At 46.2% G+C, this 19,729-nt stretch overlaps 1 protein-coding gene across 3 annotated transcripts in view; it reads left to right on the top strand.

The window, feature by feature from the left end:
• LOC118366628 (rho GTPase-activating protein 20-like) overlaps positions 1-19,382 on the top strand; it is a 66,439-nt gene extending 47,057 nt beyond the window's left edge. For all 3 annotated transcript variants that reach the window (XM_052493376.1, XM_052493375.1, XM_052493374.1), the window contains exons 13-14: positions 17,379-17,493; positions 18,210-19,382. In XM_052493376.1, the coding sequence (XP_052349336.1) occupies positions 17,379-17,493; positions 18,210-19,207 (1,113 nt within the window). In that variant the 3' untranslated portion in view covers positions 19,208-19,382. The remainder of the gene's footprint in view (positions 1-17,378; positions 17,494-18,209) is intronic.
• Positions 19,383-19,729: the final 347 nt, after the last annotated feature.

Below are 19,729 nucleotides of genomic sequence, written 5' to 3'. Positions count from 1 at the left end.
TTGTTGTATGTGTCAAACTGCTATGCTTTATCTTGGCCACGTTGCAGTTGCAAATGAGAACTTGTCCTCAACTAGCCTACCTGGTTAAATAAAGGTGAAAAAAACAACAACAAAAAACCTCTCCTTCCAGACTCACATCAAACATCTCCAATCCAAAGTTAAATCTAGAATTGGCTTCCTATTTCGCAACAAAGCATCCTTCACTCATGCTGCCAAACATACCATCATAAAACTGACCATCCTACCGATCCTCGACTTCGGCGATGTCAATTACAAAATAGCCTCCAATACCCTACTAAATTGGATGCAGTCTATTACAGTGCCATCCGTTTTGTCACCAAAGCCCCATATACTACCCACCACTGCGACCTGTACGCTCTCGTTGGCTGGCCCTCGCTTCATACTCGTCGCCAAACCCACTGGCTCCAGGTCATCTACAAGACCCTGCTAGGTAAAGTCCCCCCTTATCTCAGCTCGCTGGTCACCATAGCAACACCCACCTGTAGCACGCGCTCCAGCAGGTTTATCTCTCTGGTCACCCCCAAAACCAATTCCTCCTTTGGCCGCCTCTCCTTCCAGTTCTCTGCTGCCAATGACTGGAATGAACTACAAAAATCTCTGAAACTGGAAACACTTATCTCCCTCATTAGCTTTAAGCACCAGCTGTCAGAGCAGCTCACAGATTACTGCACCTGTACATAGCCCATCTATAATTTAGCCCAAACAACTACCTCTTCCCCTACTGTATTTATTTATTTACTTTGCTCCTTTGCACCCCAATATTTCTATTTCTACTTTTCACATTTTTCCACTGCAAATCTACCATTCCAGTGTTTTACTTGTTATATTGTATTTACTTCGCCACCATGGCCTTGTTTTGCCTTTACCTCCCTTATCTCACCTCATTTGCTCACATTGTATATTGACTTATTTTCTATTGTATTATTGACTGTATGTTTGTTTTACTCCATGTGTAACTCTGTGTTGTTGTATGTGTCGAACTGCTTTGCTTTATCTTGGCTAGGTCTCAATTGTTGATGAGAACCTGTTCTCAACTTGCCTACCTGGTTGCATAAAGGTGAAAATAAACAGAAAAAAAAAAAAAAAAACACATTACCGTTCAAAAGTTTGGGGTCACTTAAAAATGTCTATGTTTTTGAAAGAAAAGCACATTTTCTGTCCATTAAAACAACATCAAATTGATCAGAAATACAGTGTAGACATTGTTAATGTTGTCAATGACTATTGTAGCTGGAAACAGCTGATTTTTTAAATGGAATTTCTACATAGGCGTACAGAGGCCCATTATCAGCAACCATCACTCCTGTGTTCCAATGGCATCTTGTGCTAGCTAATCCAAGTTTATCGTTTTAAAAGGCTAATTGAGTATTAGAAAACTTTTGCAATTATGTTAGCACAGCTGAAAACTTCTTATTCTGATTAAAGAATCAAGAAAAATGTCCTTCTTTAGATTAGTTGAGTATCTGGAGCTTTAGCATTTGTGGGTTCGATTACAGGCTCAAAATGGCCAGAAACAATTAACTTTTTTCTAAAACTCGTCAATCTATTCCTGATCTGAGAAATTAATGCTATTCCATGCGAGAAATTGCCAAGAAACTGAAAAGCTCGTACAACGCTGTGTACTACTCTCTTCACAGAACAGAAAGAGGAGTGGGAGGCCCCGTGCACAACTGAGCAAGAGGACAAGTACATTAGAGTGTCTAGTTTGAGAAACAGACGCCTCACAAGTCCTCAACTGGCTGCTTCATTAAATAGTACCCGCAAAACACCAGTCTCAACGTCAACAGTGAAGAGGCAACTCCAGGATGCTGGACTTCTAGGCAGAGTTGCAAGAAAAAGCCATATCTCAGACTGGCCAATAAAAATAAAATATTAAGATGGGCAAAAGAACACAGACACTGGACAGAGGAAGTGTCATGGCTGTCGAAAGAAGAGGACCAAGGTGCAGAGTGGTGAGCGTACATATTCCTTTGTTTATATGACGCAGACAAAAACAATAAACAATCCAAAATAGTGCCAACAAACCAAGACAACTACCCACAAAGACAGGTGGGAAAAGGGGCTGCCTAAGTATGGTTCCCAATCAGAGACAACGATAGACAGCTGTCCCTGATTGAGAACCATACCCGGCCAAAACAAAGAAATACAAAACATAGAAAAATGAACATAGAATGCCCACCCAAATCACACCCTGACCAAACCAAAATAGAGACATAAAAAGCTCTCTAGGGTCAAGGCGTGACAGGAAAATTGGAAAAAAGTGTTATGGACAAACAAACCTAAGTTTGAGGTGTTTGGATCACAAAGAAGAACATTCGTGAGACACAGAAAAAAATAAAAGATGCTGTAGGAGTGCTTGACGCCATCTGTCAAGCATTGTGGAGGCAATGTGATGGTCTGGGGGTGTTTTGGTGATGGTAAAGTGGGAGATTTGTACAGGGTAAAAGGGATCTTGAAATGGGAAGGCTATCACTCCATTTTGCAACACCATGCCATACCCTGTGAACGGCACTTAATTGGAGCCAATTTCTTCCTACAACAGGATAATGACCCAAAGCACAGCTTCAAACTATGCAAAAACTATTTAAGGAAGAAGCAATCAGCTGGTATTCTGTTTTTAATGGAGTGTCCAGCACAGTCTCCGGATCTCAACACTATTGAGTTGTTGTAGGAGCAGCTTGACCGTATGGTACATAAGAAGTGCCAATCAAGCCAATCCAACTTGTGGGAGGTGCTTCAGGAAGCATGGGGTGAAATCTCTTCAGAATACCACAACAAATTGACGACTAGAATGCCAAAGGTCTGCAGGGCTGTAATTGCTGCAAATGGAGGATTCTTTGACGAAGCAAAGTTTGAAGGATACAATAATTATATCAGTGAAAAATCATTATTTATAACCTTGTCAACATCTTGACTATATTTCCTATTCATTTTGCAACTCATTTAATTTACGTTTTCATGAAAAACAAGGACATTTCTAAGTGACCCCAAACTTTTGAACGGTAGTGTAATGTATGCCTAAAGGTCTGGAGGTTTGGAGGGCTGAGGCTAAGGGCCAGGACAGGGAGTAAAGGAAAGTCATACTGTTGCTGCTACTGTAGCTGTCTGACCAAGCAGGATGTCCAATGGAAGAACAAACAGCAGTGTGGAGTTAGAGAGTGTGTCAACCTCCTGCTAGGAGCCTCAGGCTGGGCTATACTATGTATGTTTCCTCTTTAAACGTGGACTGACCTACTTACACTCTCATTTTACATTGATTTAGTCACCGGTTTTCAATATCTGTACTGACACACACAAGCACATAAGTTTGAGATCTCTATCCTTGCAGTCACGGTGACACAAAACAAGTGTGAAATCTATCCACTGACAGAAAAGCTTGGCATTTTACGCTAAGTTACTCACACAGAGTAAGATTTTTTATTTAAAAAACATTTTTTTTACAGGGCAAGTCAGTTAAGAACAAATTCTTATTTTCAATAACAGCATCGGAACAGTGGGTTAACTGCCTGTTCAGGGGCAGAACAACAGATTTGTACCTTGTCAGCTCGGGATTTGAACTTGCAACCTTTCGGTTACTAGTCCAACGCTCTAACCACTAGGCTACCCTGCCGCCCCAATTGACACAACGAATGCGCTGGGAGTTGGGAAGCTCAAGTTCAGGAAGTGCATAATTGAATAAACAAATGAACGAAACACGAACAACACACAGACAGGAAACTGAAACAGAAATAATGATGCATGGGGAAGGAACCAATGGGAGTGACATATTCTGACATATTCTGAGTAGGTAATCAGGGAACTGATGGAGTCCAGGTGAGTCTAATGACGCGCAGGCGCGTTTAACGATGGTAGACAGGTGTGCGCCATAACGAGCAGCCTGGTGATCTAGAGGCCGGAGAGGGAGCACACACGACAGTACTACCTTTACCACTAGACTGTGTCCAACACATGACAGTACTAGCCCTACCACTAGACTGTGTCCAACACATAACAGTACTAACCCTACCATTAGACTGTGTCCAACACATGACAGTACTAACCCTACCACTAGACTGTGTCCAACACATAACAGTACTAACCCTATCACTAGACTGTGTCCAACACATAACAGTACTAACCCTACCACTAGACTGTGTCCAACACATAACAGTACTAACCCTACCACTAGACTGTGTCCAACACATGACAGTACTAACCCTACCACTAGACTGTGTCCAACACATAACAGTACTAACCCTACCACTAGACTGTGTCCAACACATAACAGTACTAACCCTACCACTAGACTGTGTCCAACACATGACAGTACTAACCCTACCACTAGACTGTGTCCAACACATAACAGTACTAACCCTACCATTAGACTGTGTCCAACACATGACAGTACTAGCCCTACCACTAGACTGTGTCCAACACATAACAGTACTAACCCTACCACTAGACTGTGTCCAACACATGACAGTACTAGCCCTACCACTAGACTGTGTCCAACACATGACAGTACTAGCCCTACCACTAGACTGTGTCCAACACATAACAGTACTAACCCTACCACTAGACTGTGTCCAACACATGACAGTACTAACCCTACCACTAGACTGTGTCCAACACATAACAGTACTAACCCTACCACTAGACTGTGTCCAACACATGACAGTACTAGCCCTACCACTAGACTGTGTCCAACACATAACAGTACTAGCCCTACCACTAGACTGTGTCCAACACATAACAGTACTAACCCTACCACTAGACTGTGTCCAACACATGACAGTACTAGCCCTACCACTAGACTGTGTCCAACACATAACAGTACTAACCCTACCACTAGACTGTGTCCAACACATGACAGTACTAGCCCTACCACTAGACTGTGTCCAACACATGACAGTACTAGCCCTACCACTAGACTGTGTCCAACACATAACAGTACTAACCCTACCACTAGACTGTGTCCAACACATGACAGTACTAACCCTACCACTAGACTGTGTCCAACACATGACAGTACTAACCCTACCACTAGACTGTGTCCAACACATGACAGTACTAACCCTACCACTAGACTGTGTCCAACACATAACAGTACTAACCCTACCACTAGACTGTGTCCAACACATGACAGTACTAACCCTACCACTAGACTGTGTCCAACACATGACAGTACTAGCCCTACCACTAGACTGTGTCCAACACATAACAGTACTAACCCTACCACTAGACTGTGTCCAACACATAACAGTACTAACCCTACCATTAGACTGTGTCCAACACATAACAGTACTAGCCCTACCATTAGACTGTGTCCAACACATGACAGTACTAGCCCTACCACTAGACTGTGTCCAACACATGACAGTACTAGCCCTACCACTAGACTGTGTCCAACACATGACAGTACTAGCCCTACCACTAGACTGTGTCCAACACATAACAGTACTAACCCTACCATTAGACTGTGTCCAACACATGACAGTACTAGCCCTACCACTAGACTGTGTCCAACACATAACAGTACTAACCCTACCACTAGACTGTGTCCAACACATGACAGTACTAGCCCTACCACTAGACTGTGTCCAACACATAACAGTACTAACCCTACCACTAGACTGTGTCCAACACATAACAGTACTAACCCTACCACTAGACTGTGTCCAACACATAACAGTACTAGCCCTACCATTAGACTGTGTCCAACACATAACAGTACTAACCCTACCATTAGACTGTGTCCAACACATGACAGTACTAACCCTACCACTAGACTGTGTCCAACACATAACAGTACTAACCCTACCACTAGACTGTGTCCAACACATGACAGTACTAGCCCTACCACTAGACTGTGTCCAACACATGACAGTACTAGCCCTACCACTAGACTGTGTCCAACACATGACAGTACTAACCCTACCACTAGACTGTGTCCAACACATGACAGTACTAGCCCTACCACTAGACTGTGTCCAACACATGACAGTACTAACTCTACCACTAGACTGTGTCCAACACATGACAGTACTAACCCTACCACTAGACTGTGTCCAACACATGACAGTACTAACCCTACCACTAGACTGTGTCCAACACATGACAGTACTAGCCCTACCACTAGACTGTGTCCAACACATGACAGTACTAACCCTACCATTAGACTGTGTCCAACACATAACAGTACTAACCCTACCACTAGACTGTGTCCAACACATGACAGTACTAACCCTACCACTAGACTGTGTCCAACACATGACAGTACTAACCCTACCACTAGACTGTGTCCAACACATGACAGTACTAGCCCTACCACTAGACTGTGTCCAACACATAACAGTACTAACCCTACCACTAGACTGTGTCCAACACATAACAGTACTAACCCTACCACTAGACTGTGTCCAACACATAACAGTACTAACCCTACCATTAGACTGTGTCCAACACATGACAGTACTAACCCTACCACTAGACTGTGTCCAACACATGACAGTACTAACCCTACCACTAGACTGTGTCCAACACATGACAGTACTAGCCCTACCACTAGACTGTGTCCAACACATGACAGTACTAGCCCTACCACTAGACTGTGTCCAACACATAACAGTACTAACCCTACCATTAGACTGTGTCCAACACATGACAGTACTAGCCCTACCACTAGACTGTGTCCAACACATGACAGTACTAGCCCTACCACTAGACTGTGTCCAACACATAACAGTACTAACCCTACCACTAGACTGTGTCCAACACATGACAGTACTAGCCCTACCACTAGACTGTGTCCAACACATGACAGTACTAACCCTACCACTAGACTGTGTCCAACACATGACAGTACTAGCCCTACCACTAGACTGTGTCCAAAACATGACAGTACTAACCCTACCACTAGACTGTGTCCAACACATGACAGTACTAACCCTACCACTAGACTGTGTCCAACACATGACAGTACTAACCCTACCACTAGACTGTGTCCAACACATGACAGTACTAGCCCTACCACTAGACTGTGTCCAACACATGACAGTACTAACCCTACCACTAGACTGTGTCCAACACATGACAGTACTAGCCCTACCACTAGACTGTGTCCAACACATGACAGTACTAACCCTACCACTAGACTGTGTCCAACACATAACAGTACTAACCCTACCACTAGACTGTGTCCAACACATGACAGTACTAGCCCTACCACTAGACTGTGTCCAAAACATGACAGTACTAACCCTACCACTAGACTGTGTCCAACACATGACAGTACTAACCCTACCACTAGACTGTGTCCAACACATAACAGTACTAGCCCTACCATTAGACTGTGTCCAACACATGACAGTACTAACCCTACCATTAGACTGTGTCCAACACATGACAGTACTAACCCTACCACTAGACTGTGTCCAACACATGACAGTACTAACCCTACCACTAGACTGTGTCCAACACATAACAGTACTAACCCTACCATTAGACTGTGTCCAACACATGACAGTACTAGCCCTACCACTAGACTGTGTCCAACACATGACAGTACTAACCCTACCACTAGACTGTGTCCAACACATAACAGTACTAACCCTACCATTAGACTGTGTCCAACACATGACAGTACTAGCCCTACCACTAGACTGTGTCCAACACATGACAGTACTAGCCCTACCACTAGACTGTGTCCAACACATAACAGTACTAGCCCTACCATTAGACTGTGTCCAACACATGACAGTACTAGCCCTACCACTAGACTGTGTCCAACACATGACAGTACTAGCCCTACCACTAGACTGTGTCCAACACATGACAGTACTAGCCCTACCACTAGACTGTGTCCAACACATGACAGTACTAGCCCTACCATTAGACTGTGTCCAACACATGACAGTACTAGCCCTACCACTAGACTGTGTCCAACACATGACAGTACTAGCCCTACCACTAGACTGTGTCCAACACATGACAGTACTAGCCCTACCATTAGACTGTGTCCAACACATAACAGTACTAGCCCTACCACTAGACTGTGTCCAACACATGACAGTACTAGCCCTACCACTAGACTGTGTCCAACACATGACAGTACTAACCCTACCACTAGACTGTGTCCAACACATAACAGTACTAACCCTACCATTAGACTGTGTCCAACACATAACAGTACTAGCCCTACCATTAGACTGTGTCCAACACATGACAGTACTAGCCCTACCACTAGACTGTGTCCAACACATGACAGTACTAGCCCTACCACTAGACTGTGTCCAACACATGACAGTACTAGCCCTACCACTAGACTGTGTCCAACACATAACAGTACTAACCCTACCATTAGACTGTGTCCAACACATGACAGTACTAGCCCTACCACTAGACTGTGTCCAACACATAACAGTACTAACCCTACCACTAGACTGTGTCCAACACATGACAGTACTAGCCCTACCACTAGACTGTGTCCAACACATAACAGTACTAACCCTACCACTAGACTGTGTCCAACACATAACAGTACTAACCCTACCACTAGACTGTGTCCAACACATAACAGTACTAGCCCTACCATTAGACTGTGTCCAACACATAACAGTACTAACCCTACCATTAGACTGTGTCCAACACATGACAGTACTAACCCTACCACTAGACTGTGTCCAACACATAACAGTACTAACCCTACCACTAGACTGTGTCCAACACATGACAGTACTAGCCCTACCACTAGACTGTGTCCAACACATGACAGTACTAGCCCTACCACTAGACTGTGTCCAACACATGACAGTACTAACCCTACCACTAGACTGTGTCCAACACATGACAGTACTAGCCCTACCACTAGACTGTGTCCAACACATGACAGTACTAACTCTACCACTAGACTGTGTCCAACACATGACAGTACTAACCCTACCACTAGACTGTGTCCAACACATGACAGTACTAACCCTACCACTAGACTGTGTCCAACACATGACAGTACTAGCCCTACCACTAGACTGTGTCCAACACATGACAGTACTAGCCCTACCATTAGACTGTGTCCAACACATAACAGTACTAACCCTACCACTAGACTGTGTCCAACACATGACAGTACTAACCCTACCACTAGACTGTGTCCAACACATGACAGTACTAGCCCTACCACTAGACTGTGTCCAACACATGACAGTACTAGCCCTACCATTAGACTGTGTCCAACACATAACAGTACTAACCCTACCACTAGACTGTGTCCAACACATAACAGTACTAACCCTACCACTAGACTGTGTCCAACACATAACAGTACTAACCCTACCATTAGACTGTGTCCAACACATGACAGTACTAACCCTACCACTAGACTGTGTCCAACACATGACAGTACTAACCCTACCACTAGACTGTGTCCAACACATGACAGTACTAGCCCTACCACTAGACTGTGTCCAACACATGACAGTACTAGCCCTACCACTAGACTGTGTCCAACACATAACAGTACTAACCCTACCATTAGACTGTGTCCAACACATGACAGTACTAGCCCTACCACTGGACTGTGTCCAACACATGACAGTACTAGCCCTACCACTAGACTGTGTCCAACACATAACAGTACTAACCCTACCACTAGACTGTGTCCAACACATGACAGTACTAGCCCTACCACTAGACTGTGTCCAACACATGACAGTACTAACCCTACCACTAGACTGTGTCCAACACATGACAGTACTAGCCCTACCACTAGACTGTGTCCAAAACATGACAGTACTAACCCTACCACTAGACTGTGTCCAACACATGACAGTACTAACCCTACCACTAGACTGTGTCCAACACATGACAGTACTAACCCTACCACTAGACTGTGTCCAACACATGACAGTACTAGCCCTACCACTAGACTGTGTCCAACACATGACAGTACTAACCCTACCACTAGACTGTGTCCAACACATGACAGTACTAGCCCTACCACTAGACTGTGTCCAACACATGACAGTACTAACCCTACCACTAGACTGTGTCCAACACATAACAGTACTAACCCTACCACTAGACTGTGTCCAACACATGACAGTACTAGCCCTACCACTAGACTGTGTCCAAAACATGACAGTACTAACCCTACCACTAGACTGTGTCCAACACATGACAGTACTAACCCTACCACTAGACTGTGTCCAACACATAACAGTACTAGCCCTACCATTAGACTGTGTCCAACACATGACAGTACTAACCCTACCATTAGACTGTGTCCAACACATGACAGTACTAACCCTACCACTAGACTGTGTCCAACACATGACAGTACTAACCCTACCACTAGACTGTGTCCAACACATAACAGTACTAACCCTACCATTAGACTGTGTCCAACACATGACAGTACTAGCCCTACCACTAGACTGTGTCCAACACATGACAGTACTAACCCTACCACTAGACTGTGTCCAACACATAACAGTACTAACCCTACCATTAGACTGTGTCCAACACATGACAGTACTAGCCCTACCACTAGACTGTGTCCAACACATGACAGTACTAGCCCTACCACTAGACTGTGTCCAACACATAACAGTACTAGCCCTACCATTAGACTGTGTCCAACACATGACAGTACTAGCCCTACCACTAGACTGTGTCCAACACATGACAGTACTAGCCCTACCACTAGACTGTGTCCAACACATGACAGTACTAGCCCTACCACTAGACTGTGTCCAACACATGACAGTACTAGCCCTACCATTAGACTGTGTCCAACACATGACAGTACTAGCCCTACCACTAGACTGTGTCCAACACATGACAGTACTAGCCCTACCACTAGACTGTGTCCAACACATGACAGTACTAGCCCTACCATTAGACTGTGTCCAACACATAACAGTACTAGCCCTACCACTAGACTGTGTCCAACACATGACAGTACTAGCCCTACCACTAGACTGTGTCCAACACATGACAGTACTAACCCTACCACTAGACTGTGTCCAACACATGACAGTACTAGCCCTACCACTAGACTGTGTCCAACACATGACAGTACTAACCCTACCACTAGACTGTGTCCAACACATGACAGTACTAGCCCTACCACTAGACTGTGTCCAACACATGACAGTACTAACCCTACCACTAGACTGTGTCCAACACATAACAGTACTAACCCTACCACTAGACTGTGTCCAACACATAACAGTACTAACCCTACCACTAGACTGTGTCCAAAACATGACAGTACTAACCCTACCACTAGACTGTGTCCAACACATGACAGTACTAACCCTACCACTAGACTGTGTCCAACACATAACAGTACTAACCCTACCACTAGACTGTGTCCAACACATAACAGTACTAACCCTACCACTAGACTGTGTCCAACACATGACAGTACTAACCCTACCACTAGACTGTGTCCAACACATGACAGTACTAGCCCTACCACTAGACTGTGTCCAACACATGACAGTACTAACCCTACCACTAGACTGTGTCCAACACATAACAGTACTAGCCCTACCACTAGACTGTGTCCAACACATGACAGTACTAACCCTACCACTAGACTGTGTCCAACACATGACAGTACTAGCCCTACCACTAGACTGTGTCCAACACATAACAGTACTAACCCTACCACTAGACTGTGTCCAACACATGACAGTACTAGCCCTACCACTAGACTGTGTCCAAAACATGACAGTACTAACCCTACCACTAGACTGTGTCCAACACATGACAGTACTAACCCTACCACTAGACTGTGTCCAACACATAACAGTACTAGCCCTACCATTAGACTGTGTCCAACACATGACAGTACTAACCCTACCATTAGACTGTGTCCAACACATGACAGTACTAACCCTACCACTAGACTGTGTCCAACACATGACAGTACTAACCCTACCACTAGACTGTGTCCAACACATAACAGTACTAACCCTACCATTAGACTGTGTCCAACACATGACAGTACTAGCCCTACCACTAGACTGTGTCCAACACATGACAGTACTAACCCTACCACTAGACTGTGTCCAACACATAACAGTACTAACCCTACCATTAGACTGTGTCCAACACATGACAGTACTAGCCCTACCACTAGACTGTGTCCAACACATGACAGTACTAGCCCTACCACTAGACTGTGTCCAACACATAACAGTACTAGCCCTACCATTAGACTGTGTCCAACACATGACAGTACTAGCCCTACCACTAGACTGTGTCCAACACATGACAGTACTAGCCCTACCACTAGACTGTGTCCAACACATGACAGTACTAGCCCTACCACTAGACTGTGTCCAACACATGACAGTACTAGCCCTACCACTAGACTGTGTCCAACACATGACAGTACTAGCCCTACCATTAGACTGTGTCCAACACATGACAGTACTAGCCCTACCACTAGACTGTGTCCAACACATGACAGTACTAGCCCTACCACTAGACTGTGTCCAACACATGACAGTACTAGCCCTACCATTAGACTGTGTCCAACACATAACAGTACTAGCCCTACCACTAGACTGTGTCCAACACATGACAGTACTAGCCCTACCACTAGACTGTGTCCAACACATGACAGTACTAACCCTACCACTAGACTGTGTCCAACACATGACAGTACTAGCCCTACCACTAGACTGTGTCCAACACATGACAGTACTAACCCTACCACTAGACTGTGTCCAACACATGACAGTACTAGCCCTACCACTAGACTGTGTCCAACACATGACAGTACTAACCCTACCACTAGACTGTGTCCAACACATAACAGTACTAGCCCTACCACTAGACTGTGTCCAACACATGACAGTACTAACCCTACCACTAGACTATGTCCAACACATGACAGTACTAGCCCTACCACTAGACTGTGTCCAACACATGACAGTACTAACCCTACCACTAGACTGTGTCCAACACATAACAGTACTAACCCTACCATTAGACTGTGTCCAACACATGACAGTACTAGCCCTACCACTAGACTGTGTCCAACACATGACAGTACTAACCCTACCACTAGACTGTGTCCAACACATAACAGTACTAACCCTACCATTAGACTGTGTCCAACACATGACAGTACTAGCCCTACCACTAGACTGTGTCCAACACATGACAGTACTAGCCCTACCACTAGACTGTGTCCAACACATAACAGTACTAGCCCTACCATTAGACTGTGTCCAACACATGACAGTACTAGCCCTACCACTAGACTGTGTCCAACACATGACAGTACTAGCCCTACCACTAGACTGTGTCCAACACATGACAGTACTAGCCCTACCACTAGACTGTGTCCAACACATGACAGTACTAGCCCTACCATTAGACTGTGTCCAACACATGACAGTACTAGCCCTACCACTAGACTGTGTCCAACACATGACAGTACTAGCCCTACCACTAGACTGTGTCCAACACATGACAGTACTAGCCCTACCATTAGACTGTGTCCAACACATAACAGTACTAGCCCTACCACTAGACTGTGTCCAACACATGACAGTACTAGCCCTACCACTAGACTGTGTCCAACACATGACAGTACTAACCCTACCACTAGACTGTGTCCAACACATGACAGTACTAGCCCTACCACTAGACTGTGTCCAACACATGACAGTACTAACCCTACCACTAGACTGTGTCCAACACATGACAGTACTAGCCCTACCACTAGACTGTGTCCAACACATGACAGTACTAACCCTACCACTAGACTGTGTCCAACACATAACAGTACTAACCCTACCACTAGACTGTGTCCAACACATAACAGTACTAACCCTACCACTAGACTGTGTCCAAAACATGACAGTACTAACCCTACCACTAGACTGTGTCCAACACATGACAGTACTAACCCTACCACTAGACTGTGTCCAACACATAACAGTACTAACCCTACCACTAGACTGTGTCCAACACATAACAGTACTAACCCTACCACTAGACTGTGTCCAACACATGACAGTACTAACCCTACCACTAGACTGTGTCCAACACATGACAGTACTAGCCCTACCACTAGACTGTGTCCAACACATGACAGTACTAACCCTACCACTAGACTGTGTCCAACACATAACAGTACTAGCCCTACCACTAGACTGTGTCCAACACATGACAGTACTAACCCTACCACTAGACTGTGTCCAACACATGACAGTACTAGCCCTACCACTAGACTGTGTCCAACACATAACAGTACTAACCCTACCACTAGACTGTGTCCAACACATGACAGTACTAGCCCTACCACTAGACTGTGTCCAAAACATGACAGTACTAACCCTACCACTAGACTGTGTCCAACACATGACAGTACTAACCCTACCACTAGACTGTGTCCAACACATAACAGTACTAGCCCTACCATTAGACTGTGTCCAACACATGACAGTACTAACCCTACCATTAGACTGTGTCCAACACATGACAGTACTAACCCTACCACTAGACTGTGTCCAACACATGACAGTACTAACCCTACCACTAGACTGTGTCCAACACATAACAGTACTAACCCTACCATTAGACTGTGTCCAACACATGACAGTACTAGCCCTACCACTAGACTGTGTCCAACACATGACAGTACTAACCCTACCACTAGACTGTGTCCAACACATAACAGTACTAACCCTACCATTAGACTGTGTCCAACACATGACAGTACTAGCCCTACCACTAGACTGTGTCCAACACATGACAGTACTAGCCCTACCACTAGACTGTGTCCAACACATAACAGTACTAGCCCTACCATTAGACTGTGTCCAACACATGACAGTACTAGCCCTACCACTAGACTGTGTCCAACACATGACAGTACTAGCCCTACCACTAGACTGTGTCCAACACATGACAGTACTAGCCCTACCACTAGACTGTGTCCAACACATGACAGTACTAGCCCTACCACTAGACTGTGTCCAACACATGACAGTACTAGCCCTACCATTAGACTGTGTCCAACACATGACAGTACTAGCCCTACCACTAGACTGTGTCCAACACATGACAGTACTAGCCCTACCATTAGACTGTGTCCAACACATAACAGTACTAGCCCTACCACTAGACTGTGTCCAACACATGACAGTACTAGCCCTACCACTAGACTGTGTCCAACACATGACAGTACTAACCCTACCACTAGACTGTGTCCAACACATGACAGTACTAGCCCTACCACTAGACTGTGTCCAACACATGACAGTACTAACCCTACCACTAGACTGTGTCCAACACATGACAGTACTAGCCCTACCACTAGACTGTGTCCAACACATGACAGTACTAACCCTACCACTAGACTGTGTCCAACACATAACAGTACTAGCCCTACCACTAGACTGTGTCCAACACATGACAGTACTAACCCTACCACTAGACTATGTCCAACACATGACAGTACTAGCCCTACCACTAGACTGTGTCCAACACATGACAGTACTAACCCTACCACTAGACTGTGTCCAACACATGACAGTACTAGCCCTACCACTAGACTGTGTCCAACACATGACAGTACTAACCCTACCACTAGACTGTGTCCAACACATGACAGTACTAACCCTACCACTAGACTGTGTCCAACACATGACAGTACTAGCCCTACCACTAGACTGTGTCCAACACATGACAGTACTAGCCCTACCACTAGACTGTGTCCAACACATGACAGTACTAACCCTACCACTAGACTGTGTCCAACACATGACAGTACTAACCCTACCACTAGACTGTGTCCAACACATGACAGTACTAGCCCTACCATTAGACTGTGTCCAACACATGACAGTACTAGCCCTACCACTAGACTGTGTCCAACACATGACAGTACTAACCCTACCACTAGACTGTGTCCAACACATGACAGTACTAGCCCTACCACTAGACTGTGTCCAACACATGACAGTACTAACCCTACCACTAGACTGTGTCCAACACATGACAGTACTAACCCTACCACTAGACTGTGTCCAACACATGACAGTACTAACCCTACCACTAGACTGTGTCCAACACATGACAGTACTAGCCCTACCACTAGACTGTGTCCAACACATGACAGTACTAGCCCTATCACTAGACTGTGTCCAAAACATGCTAGTCCTGAAATTATTCAATATGTCACGAGTGGCCCCAGATGTATTGTAAGGTTAATAATAAACAAGAATAAGTCATCACGTCTATAATACTCTCTGAATTACGGTCGATTTTGGACACATTGTTGTTGGAACACACTCAATCTGGTTGCTTCCCGATCTTTCTCAATCCGTGTCAAATGTGTGTTTGTTTCTGGTGAGGCTCGGGCCTGTTGAGGTTCACTGGGAAAAAATCCAAAGCATTTCCTACAGATTCCTGAGGACGAGTGTGTTTTGACAAACCCACCTCTTTAAACACTCCTCTCTGTCTTCACACACTTGCGCAAACTCACATGGACACGCACACACACGCGCGCACACACACACGTACACGGAGACACTCTTGCTCTCTCTAGCACACACTCTCTCTCACACACACAACACACACTTCTTTCTGTTTGTTTGTATGTGTGGCCCACTGGCTCCAAGGCCTCTGAAGGGGGAAAATGTGAGATTTTGACATTCCCCTCGTCGGTCGCGGTCTCACAAGGAGCCAAGTCAAAGTGGGCTGACATGGGTCTGGTCTCTAACGGCACTGGGCAGTCTGGAACACTCCCCTTCCCTCCGCTTTCCTCCGCTCTCCTCCGCTACCCTCCCCTCTCCTCCACTCCCAGATTTTCACCCACTTCACTTCCGCTCCCTTCTCCATCACTCCACGGTTATCATTTAGATGTTTGTGGCTCCTACAGACATGTTAGTCTCTGAGTCGCTTGAGTAAATGTTTGTCAAATGTTTACCTCGGAAAAAGCCCCCCTACTTCTTCACCAATGACAACAGGTTCTGGATTAATGATTGAGTTTCTAGATCTTATCTCAGTGAGTTTGATTGGCAGCCCCCATGATAGACAGAACCAGGCTAAATACAGGGAGGGACAGAAGGAGAGCGAGAGAGAAGACAGTTTAGCCTTATTCCCTTGATGGAGTTCTGTTGTGTTAGACTAGCCTGTGAAATTAAAATACAGTATATGTCAGTCCATTCACTCCCGTAGCCCTCTGAACAGAGGCGTATAAAACAGGCTGACATATTGTGAAAACCATGACACAGTCTACCCGGGAAACTACCTGTGAAATAACCTACAGTATAAATTTCAGTCTGAGCCCTGATCTGGGACCAGTCATTAACTTGTGTGACTGTGTAACAAGGTCTATGATCTGTTTCCAGGTCTGTGAGCTGGTACGGTTACTGATTGAGAACTGCAGGAAGGTCCTGGGAGATGATGTCACCTCTCTGTTTGGTGCATTCCCTCAGAAGACCAACAGCAGCGACCATGGATCAGGTAAACAAAGTCTGAAGAAATAACATCTAAATCCAAATGATGTTGTACAGTGCTCTAAACAAATGCTGTTTGTTTTGGTGGCAGAAAACTTGATGAGATAAAGTTGGATAGGAACAGAAAAGACAGGGAGAAAAGAGATGCCTCCTAGAGGTGGAGTGAGGAAGACAGAGGTCACAAACCAAGCAGAACTGAAACAACACAGAGGTGGTTTAATTTGACACGGCTCTTCACAAGGGTCAAAAAAGTCACGAGTGTGTGTGTACGTGTGTCGACAGCAAGACAGTGGTTCTGTGTATTGGAGCCCTTATCATCGTTAAAAAGCAAATTAACCCTGACTAGCTGCAGTGTGTGTGTGTGTGTGTGTGTGTGTGTGTGTGTGTGTGTGTGTGTGTGTGTGTGTGTCCGAGTTGAGTGTTTTCTCAGACGTGGCCTCTCCATAAGCCTGTGTCTCGGTGAGGTTTGCTGATTGGGGTCAATATGCTGACCTCAGTCACTTCAGTGATTAGTACACTCTCGGTGACTCATTAACACACCAGCCAATTTCCTCCTTCTCCCCTAAACCACCTAAACCAACCTCTTTGAATGGCAGCTGTATGCTAGGGACCATTACAGCACTTTATGCTTAGTTTTCAAATCCTGTGTCTATCTAACGAAATGGAGGTTTGTTCAAACTCAAACTCCCCCTTCTCTCTTTCCCTCTCTCGCTCCCTCCATAGATGTGTCATCTTTCCAGATGAATGACTCATCCTACGACAGCCTGGAGAACGAGTTAAACGAAGACCCAGAGTCGCCCTTCCAGGAGTCCCTCCCTCTGAGAGACAAGGCCATGCCAGACAGCCACAGCAGAGACTCTGTCATCACGCTGAGTGACTGTGACCCAGACCCTGACCCTGACCCTGAGGCTGACCTCCTACATTTCCCTCCACTGCCCAGACCCAGGAAGTTCACCTCCGCCGTACGCCAACCACAGCCACGTCAGTCCTTTGTCCAATCACATGGCCCTCGGAGGTTACGACGCAGCTCGGAGCCCGCCCTTGGACACACCCCCGGAGCTCTGATTGTCCAATCAGATAAGCACAGTTTGGCATCACGTAAAGCGAGCTACGATGCGGCGATGGAGGGAGAGGAAGAAGAGGAGGAGGAAGGGGAAGATGAAGTGTTTCTGAAGCAGGGGCTCAGGGCTCTGCAGCTGAAAGACATTGTAGTCACAGATGGAGAAAGAGGAGGGGTTGGAACTCTAGAGCGGAGGACGCTGAAGCACGCCCCGCCCCCTCCTTTACGATTGGATGCAAGCTGCTCCAGCCTGTCGTCCCCAGCGACCTCCCCCACAGGCTCCTCCCTCAGCTCCCTAGACTCTGCCTTCTCCCAGTATTCCACAGACTATGTCACCAGCACCGGCTTCCATTTGGCTGAGCCTTCCCCCCACTCCCCACTCTCACCCCGCTTCCCCCTCTCACACCTCTTCCCCCTCTCATCCCGCTTACCCCGCTCCCCCCAGGGCTCACCCCCAAGAGAGATACAGTGGACTGGATCCAAAGCCACCCCTCCCACTCCTCCCGGACCCCGTCCACCCACCACGGCCTGCACCCCAACACTTGGTTCAAGAGGGACCGACGGCTGTCGCTTCGGCAACCTGACAACGGACACCTGGAGGAGGAAGTGGGGGAGGGGGAAGGGGTTAGCCTCCCAAAATCCCCAGAGGTTGAAGGTGTAGAGGTGACCACCAAGAGGAGGTCCAGTAGCCCTCCATCCTACCAGCAGGCTATCCTACAGCTACAGGGGAGTAGGTCTCCCTTCTACAGAGGCACAGAGAAACCCCTCACCGTAAGGGAGCTACGGCTGCTGCACTACCAGTCCTGCAAAGTCACCCACAGACCCCCCACAGGAAGTGACGTCACCCAGCAGCCCACTGGAATAGGAAGTGAGGTCACTCAGCCCCCCCAGTGTGTGTTCTATGGACAGAGTAGCTCAACACTTACCCTCCAGAGGCATAAGTCTCATTCCCTCACCCCGGCCATGGAGGCCAGCCGCAAGGTCCTCACCATGCCTCGCAGAGCCTCCGAGCCCTCATGCCTGACAGATGCAGCCTCTAGCCTTACCCTTGAGAGGCCCAGGGTCAAGTCCCAGACCCACAGGGTCAAAGATCAGCAGCTCCCTGAGAGCGGACTTAGAGTCTCTGACGTGGAGCCACAGCGGAACGGAGCAGGCTCAAACTCAGTGCCAGGGATCTGCCTAT

Source organism: Oncorhynchus keta, chromosome 34 (assembly GCF_023373465.1).
Source record: "Oncorhynchus keta strain PuntledgeMale-10-30-2019 chromosome 34, Oket_V2, whole genome shotgun sequence".
NCBI lineage: Eukaryota > Metazoa > Chordata > Actinopteri > Salmoniformes > Salmonidae > Oncorhynchus > Oncorhynchus keta.
The sequence above is the reverse complement of the archived record's forward strand: the minus strand, read 5'-3'. Positions and strand labels throughout refer to the sequence as shown.